We start from the raw sequence: 8,258 nt of genomic DNA on the forward strand, positions 1-8,258 counted from the left end.
TGTTATAAAGTGTTTATATTTTAGACCTGACAGGATGGTTTTCGTAAGAAATTGTGTACATACAGTACGTCACTCGCCTGTGTGTCTAGTCATATCCGTAAATAGAGAAAAGTTACACATGTATGGTTTGTGAACTTTCCAATCATCTGTCATTAAAAAAAACTAAAACATCATTCAAAAGTCAAGGAATGTGTTAGGAAAAAGTTCATTGCCGGCTCTAAAATATTTCTCTTTTGTTTACAACGTGGGCAGAGAGCGATGTGTCTGGCATCATGAGAACGGCCGATCTCGTTCCGCGCTCTTGCTTTGGACGGCCGCCGGTGTCAAAGACCTCAGTGGCTGCGAATGTCTCGTATGAATGTGGCCATGCATTTCTATTTCTCATATTGCACTTAAACATGTTTTGCAGTAAAATCATACACAAATGTCTCCTTTTTCGTTTTGATTCAACTTGTCTTGTTGTGTTTTCTGGGATTGTGGATAATTCAACTGGAAGGACTTTTGAAGAAGAGTTCAAGGGAATGTTTTAGACAGACAAAAGCCCTTTTGATCTGCCGGCTGTGTGTGTGTGTGTGTGTGTGGCTGCATGTGCCATCCTGTGGCGTAACAGTTTGATTTATATTGCCAAGTCAAAAAATAAATAAATGTATTTCAGTCTATATCTGTGAAAAATCCTAATTCCGGCTTTGAAAATGCAGGACTTTGGGACAGTTGAGTTGCACGACCCGTTCAGGCAATTTCAGGCCTCAGATAATGAAAGGAATCTAGAAGAAAAGAAAAAGAGGATTTTGATGAAAATGTATCAATAAAGTTATATGATTTATTTGAGTAATATAGAGCTTTAGTAATATTTGGTCTGATAATGTTTGAGTTACTCCAGCTGCTGGACTCTAAAAGAAAGCATGTGCCGTTCATTGGACACAGTAATCAGGCTGGCAAACGCTGACCCTCCTCTTCATTAAAGAGCTGCCGTATTTGTGCGACGGCCATTTCATCCGAGCGTAACTGTATGAGCTGACTGTGAGCTGGGATAGTGAGTTAGACAAGAGCAGCTGCTTCTCATCATGATACTGCCACAGGAGATTAGCATCCAACCATGACATTCACACACACGCAAACCCAGTCCAGATATTACACAATCAGACCTCTGCAAATCACACAGAACTATATCCAAACATCTGATGTGAGCGTGAAGGCTTTTACCCTCTTATTACATGTTCAGGTTCAGAATATCAGGTCACGAACAAACTGCAAGTATTGGGAGTGACGATCACATGTGACACTGTCACTATCAAAATTATAATGATCGACAATATTTTTTTGTGTCTTGCAGCTGTAAACGGGAAATACACGTGCTAATTTTGACTAATGAAATATAACTTATAATTTTATATTATCATTATACTATATTTGGAGAGTGATTTTGAGATAAATAATTAAATTAAATTAAATTAAATTAAATTAAATTAAATATAAAATATAAAATATAAAATATAAAATATAAAATATAAAATATAAAATAATTAAATATAAAATAAATTTAAATAAATTAAATTTGCTTAGTGACGAATTTATAAATAATGTTATTGATTTTTAGATTTTATTATATATTAAATTGTATAAATATATTATATAAATACCGGTAGAATAATATATAAATATGTAAAAAAAAAATTAGCTATATAAAATATTTGAATGCCTTTGATATAGAGAATATCTAAAAAAATTATGTTTTTACAATAATATTTAATATTGTATAATTATAATAATCGTTCATATATATATATATATATATATATATATATTACTATATATTACTATATATATATATATATATATTACTATATATTACTATATATATATATATATATATATGCGCCGAATAATAATTAATATTAATCAAGAATAATTTATGTATAAATTATTTGTAATTTATATATCATAAACAGTGTAAAATTGCTGGTACTGGTGTCAGATTTAAAAAATATATATATTAAAGTTTTAATTAAAAAAAAAAAAAATTTGGTCTTTTTTTATTTATTGAGAAATTGTGCATGCAGGGAAAAGACGGAGTTATACGATCAGCAAATGATGCAAATAATTGGACACAGCCTCCAGATATCAGAGCATGTGCGCAAAGACTCAGCCTGTAAATCAAATAAGAAGGTTAAAGTGGGCTGACAGTAATAATAACGACCTTACTTTGTCCATACTGGCTGTACTGGTAGGGGGCGCTGTGCTCTGTGCTGTAGAAGGAGGCCGGGCCGTAGGACTGAGGACTGGGCAGGTTAGAGAGGACAGGTAGAGTCGACAGGTTCTCGACACGCTGAGAGCACGAGCTGCTGACGGACACACACGACTCCAGAGACGACAGAGAAAACTCAGCCTGGCTCTGGTGTGTGACTCCAGCTGGGGTTATTAGTCCCATGACCTACAGAGAGAGAGAGAGAGAGAGAGAGACTTCATTCAAATCACACACTGTCTGTTCTACATAGTATGTGAGGTTGGGATTAGCGCATTTAAAATCATAGTGCATAGAAAATATTCTGAAGGCCAGTTTTTTTTTCAAAATGATCCCATTTCACTAATAATCATACACGGTATTTATATGTAGAAAAATGGAAAAGGTTCTGGTCATTTTTATCCATGATATAATCAGACATTTCCTTTAACCCTAAAACACAATGCAATGCAATGCATAATTCAAAATATGGGGAAAACACCAACTGAACACAATTATCAATACAAAAAATTCTGTCATATTAATGAGTGTCCTCTAAATGGACAGGTCTTTGGTACAATATGCACAAAATTTAATGTTGGCAGTCAAAGCTGTTTTTGAGAACTGCTGGTATGCAATAATAAGGGACTCGAGACGCTGTGTGTTGCGCCTCTAGCCGTGACTGTATTGTTTAAAATAACACACACACACACACACACTTGCATGCAGATATCTGGGTAGATCTCTGTGACCTGCAATTGATCAGGCAAAAACAATAATTGAATTTGGGGATTTTTTAATCTGATTCTAGGACTAGAACGGAGCCAGAGGGCAGTACAGTGAGTGTGTGTGTGTGTGTGTGTGTGTGTGTGTGTGTGTGTGTGTGTGTACTCATTATTATTTAACCTAGAAAACACTGTGCTGCATTTCAGGAATGTTGCATGTTTGCTCTGGGGAATAAAAGTTCCTGAAGCATAATTGAATCTACCACCAGAATTATGGCCAAAATAAACACACACTCCAGTCGCTGCACCAAATAAGCACCTTAACTTAGAAACAGAAAGAGAAAAGCATGTCTCCCAGGCTACAGGATCCTATTACATCAGTGGACACAGTAAACGCAGTACTACACACACAGTCACGCACATGGTCTCGCTTAAACCCTTTCCCAGAGTGACATGTGCCGAATCAGGATGGAATTCTGTTTCCGAAGCTCTGGAAGATTTTCTCTGAGAGTTTTGGAAAATTTAGCAGGCAACAGAATTTTTTTTTGGATTTACATTAAATTTACATTGTTCCTGGATCCTACTTAAACTAATAAGTTTCTTGGTTGAACAAAACTAAATGGTTGTAAAAATCATCTGCTAAAGTCTATTGCAGATATAGATATTCATTCATGTGTATAACTTGTGCATAACTTATTATAACTTGCTCTAAGGTAGTCACAGACTGGCGTTCACATCCCCATATGGTGGACGGCTTATGGCCCATAAAAACAGCCGCTAATGATAAATCTATGTATGTATATCTATGAGTGTTAGAGTTTTTGCATTTAGTAATATTTCCAATCAAATTAAATTAAGTAGCTCCATTTTTTTTTTTGTAAGTTTCATTTAATTCACTATAGCTTCAGAAAATACACATTACATGGGTTTGTAATATTTAAAATATTTGGTGGTTGTATATTCACAATATATACACACATACACATGCATATAGCACAGATCAAAAGGCTGCATACAATTTATAATAACTGGCTTCTATTGTAATATATTTTAAAATATAATTTATTCCTGTGATCAAAGCTGAATTTTCAGCATCGTTACGCCAGTCTTCAGTGTCACATGATCCTTCAGAAATCAGTATAAAATGATGATTTGCTGCTCAAGAAACATTTCTGATTATTATCAGTGTTGAAAACAGTTGTGCTGCTTCATATTTTAGTGGAAACCATGACAGGATTCTTTGATGCATAGAAAGTTCAAAAGAACAGCATTTATTTGAGATAGAAATATTTTATGACATTATAAATGTCTTTACTGTCACTTTTGATCAATTCAATTCAACCTTGCTGAATAAAAGTATTAATTTCTTTAAAAAAATATATATGCAAGACAGCACAGATTGAAAGATCTATCTCAGTATTACACTGGGATGCTTTGAATCTTAACAACATTTTTCACATATTAGTATTCCCACTGTATGGATGATGACAGAGAGGATGTGAGACTGTAATACATTCACACCCGTCAAACCTGTAATTCACAGCGGACTGTCAGTGTTCTTGACAAACACCCCGTGGAGGAATTGCTGCGCTCCTTTTACAAATGAGAAACATGTGTGGGTCAGTTGTCCGATCTATCACACTGAAGAGGGTGTGTGTGTGTGTGAGTGTGCGTTCTGTGCTTTGCCTCGCATGGTCCAGTGATAAAGCTAAAGATAACCGAATGAAAAACGGCCCGTGGATGACCCGCGATGGAGGAATTTATCTGCGTAATGCGTCGCCTTGAAGTGTGTAATAGTTTGTACAGAAGCCAGAAGAGCCCATTAAACTGACACTCAACTGTGGGTCAACAGGTGGGATCCACTACACCTTCACTGAGTCACTCTCAACTATATAAATAACATTTATCTCTTTTGTATGCAGTGGTTTAGGGTTTGAGCTCTATCATGCTGCCAATTACCACAGGAAATAATGTTTCTTGACAGTTTGCTGCTTATAGTTTTTGATTAATTTGTCAGTTAAAACGTTTGTTATTTGAGCTGTAAAGTGTCTAAATTGTCCTTTTGAGGTGGGACTACTTTTCTGTGTTGATGAACTTCTGATAATACATTACTGATGTAATTCCTGTGAATAGAGTCAGCTTCATGTGAAAAGTTATTAATAAAACAAATGTTTCATTAAAAAAAGTCAATAAATAAATTACATTTCTCCATTGGTTTATATATATAACTGATCCACGGCTCTATCACAAACACATACTCACTATTTTTATTTCAAATCCAGAAGTTATCAGCAACTTTTATTAAAAAAAGGTTTGTACACATATACACTCTTTAAAAGACGTATTCACGTTTAAACACAATTTAAACAACGTATTATTCAATGCATTGAATAATACCTCCACCTCCACGAATGAGACGAGTGTTGTTTATTATGTTGCCTTGTTGAGGTAAATTATAGTTTTCCTTGCTTTACCCCGGTCTTAAAGTAAAAAGATGACTGTGATTTTTTTTTGTATGGTGAGATTACTACATTTTATTTAATTAAATGCATTTATGGTGAGATTATTATATTTTCATGTCATTTTGACCACAAACCATGCGCTGTCACTTTAATTCAGCGTGTGCAGCACAGCAAAAATAGACTCGGTGCGGAAACGATCGCTGCACTGCTGTATACGCACCACAACTGGAACGCATTGCCGGTGTTGTTCCGAATTTCGACCCCCTGCCAAATTATTACCCCCCTCGTTGAAGTCAGTACCTGATTGTCTAATCCTAACCCCACCCCTCCCCCACAACTAATCCTAAACCTACCAGTACAAGGGGGGTAATAATTTGGCGGGGGTTGAAATTTGGCGCAACACCGGACCGCATCCGTGTGCAGTGTGAAAGCTCTAACCTGTTAACATGGGTACGGAAAAAAATACGCACCGCATACGCACTGCAAACGGAGTATGTGTGAAACGGGCATAACTGGTCTGGAAAATAATAAAAAAATGACTAGAAAGTAGTTCTGTGGCTTTATTACCTGAGAAGACAGTCCATTATGATGCGTGATGGAAGAGTTGGCATGACTGTTATGAGGTCCAAAGGTATCTGAATATCCTGCGTAACCATGGCGACTGGAGAGACAGTAGGAAGCCCCGCCCTCTGGCCCCGCCCCTCCTGAACTCTGATGCGGTGGGAGCGGCTGAGGTCTGTGTACAGTACTCGAATCTGAGAACAGATACAGTCACCAATAATGGTTACACAATACATCAGAGTATATTTTAGGTAAAATTGGAATTTATATATAAAATGTTTACCTTGAGAAAGGCCAGCGGATGGGTACGGGCTCTCTGACAGCTGATACGGGGAGAGACTGGACATAGCCGGATGTGAAAACCCACCAGGGATCAGGTGATTGAACGCCATTATCTGATTGGTTCCCGCTTGCTTCCTCCAACGAGCTCGTCTATTACTGAACCACACCTGAGAAAAGGCAAACATGAAACAGTTCATACGGAATTTTTCATTCTGTCTGTTCGTTTTGAGGTGTATTTGTACCTGTACTCGTGCCTCTGAGAGTTTAGCTCTCTGAGCGAGCTCTTCTCGGGTGTAGATATCAGGGTAATGCGTGCGTTCAAAAGCTCTCTCCAGCTCCTCCAGCTGTTCGGCCGTGAATGTTGTTCGACTGCGCCGCTGCTTCCTTTTCAGCGGCAGATCGGGCTCAGATTCCACCTCTGAACCTTCATCAGACGGACTCGCTGAAACACATGCAAAGTATGCAAAGAATAGAGAATTTGTTATTAGATTATTTAGAAATTTATTTAAAGGGGTCATGACATGAGAAATCAAATTTGCTTTGATCTTTTGACATATAAGAGGTATTTGAACCATTAAAACATAAAACATCCTGCATGTTTAACCAGTCCTACTCGACCCACTCCAAGCGGGATTTGAACCTGGGTCACCGGCATGGGAGGCAGGTGCGCTAACAAGAGCCCTATTCAGATGGGACTAGTTTATGTACATAAATATTTCATCATTTCGTGTTTAAAAGTAGTTTTCCGCGGTTTTTCAAGTATGGAGACGTTTGAAAAAGCATTCAGTTGCGTTCTAGACGCTGGGACTCAAACTCAAGTGTTTTCAACACACACTTCAGATCAGAAAGAAGATCGAAAGCACTTGTTAGAGGCACAAAACATCTTTTAGCGTTAGGCAAGTGCCTATTACCAACACAATCCAATCTGAAGTTAATTAATACATTGTTCGACCGGACATAACTGTTTTATTAATAAAATATAGGTTATATGTGTTTGTGCACGTGATATCAGGAAGCAACGTAATATACACATGATGACAGGAGGGTAACGGCGATGCGCAAATCGAGTTACTCCTCCCACTTCTGCTAGTTTTACTGAGATATCTTATCCCGTGTGAATTGGCCATTAATATTACAGACGTCCTGTGGTAAAATTACATTCTTCCATCTGCCCTTGTAAAGTTAATCCCGTCCCAATAGGGCTAAGGACGCTAAAGACCGCAGTCAGTAGCTCGCCCCTTGAGATCATGGGATTGAGGTTTACACGCACAGTTCTTGATGGCCTACATCCGTTACACTCACCACCCAAAACCTCACTCCCACCCGGGTCACGGCACCAAATGTAACAAATATCTACACATCATCGCACCATAGGCCCCGCCCACTGGCATTCTGTCACTTAGCGGCTGACATTTGCCTACACTTGATGTGAGTGTTGGGTCAAAAGCAAATAGAATCCATTATAATCACTGGCACTGTCTACACTGGGTCCAGTATACAGATGCGTGTTCAGTTTCTGATATACTCCACGCACTTGAGTCTGTCGACAACAAGACAAATGAAAGAGCGATCGCTTTGAAGCGTCCAGTTTAAACAGCTTGTTTGTGTCTCTGTAGAGACTTCAGAAGGATTCCAGCATCAGAAACAAGAGGATGGTTCATTTTATCGCATCAGAGGATTACATATTTGTTCGGAGCATTTTGATTTGCAAATGAGTTATAGTGTGATGGAGAATTCACAAAGAAACTTTTGTTGACAGCAACTAACTGGTTCTGACAGCAGCTGCATCACAACAATTTCATAATTATTTGTCTGTAAATTATGTTTTTTTGCATATATTTTTTTCATTTTTATGTTGTAAAATTAAATAAATAAAATAATTTTCTACAATTTTCTAATGTGTAATAAAAACAAATTAAACATAAATATTTTAATTGGATTGGGTTTTTCACTATTTTGGAAACAACAGAGGTTTATGGTAAATCGCCACTTATACAATCATATAAA

At 37.2% G+C, this 8,258-nt stretch overlaps 1 protein-coding gene across 1 annotated transcript; it reads right to left on the reverse strand.

The window, feature by feature from the left end:
• Positions 1-729: 729 nt before the first annotated feature.
• LOC311077210 (paired box protein Pax-3-like) lies at positions 730-7,642 on the reverse strand (the record flags this gene model as incomplete). Its single annotated transcript, XM_084139034.1, has 6 exons — positions 730-764; positions 2,203-2,431; positions 5,976-6,163; positions 6,253-6,418; positions 6,494-6,693; positions 7,621-7,642. 6 exons carry the CDS (start codon positions 7,640-7,642, stop codon positions 730-732), a joined length of 840 nt encoding a protein of 279 aa, XP_083995160.1.
• Positions 7,643-8,258: the final 616 nt, after the last annotated feature.

This window comes from Abramis brama, assembly GCF_963993115.1.
Source record: "Abramis brama genome assembly, contig: SCAFFOLD_90, whole genome shotgun sequence".
Classification (NCBI taxonomy): domain Eukaryota; kingdom Metazoa; phylum Chordata; class Actinopteri; order Cypriniformes; family Leuciscidae; genus Abramis; species Abramis brama.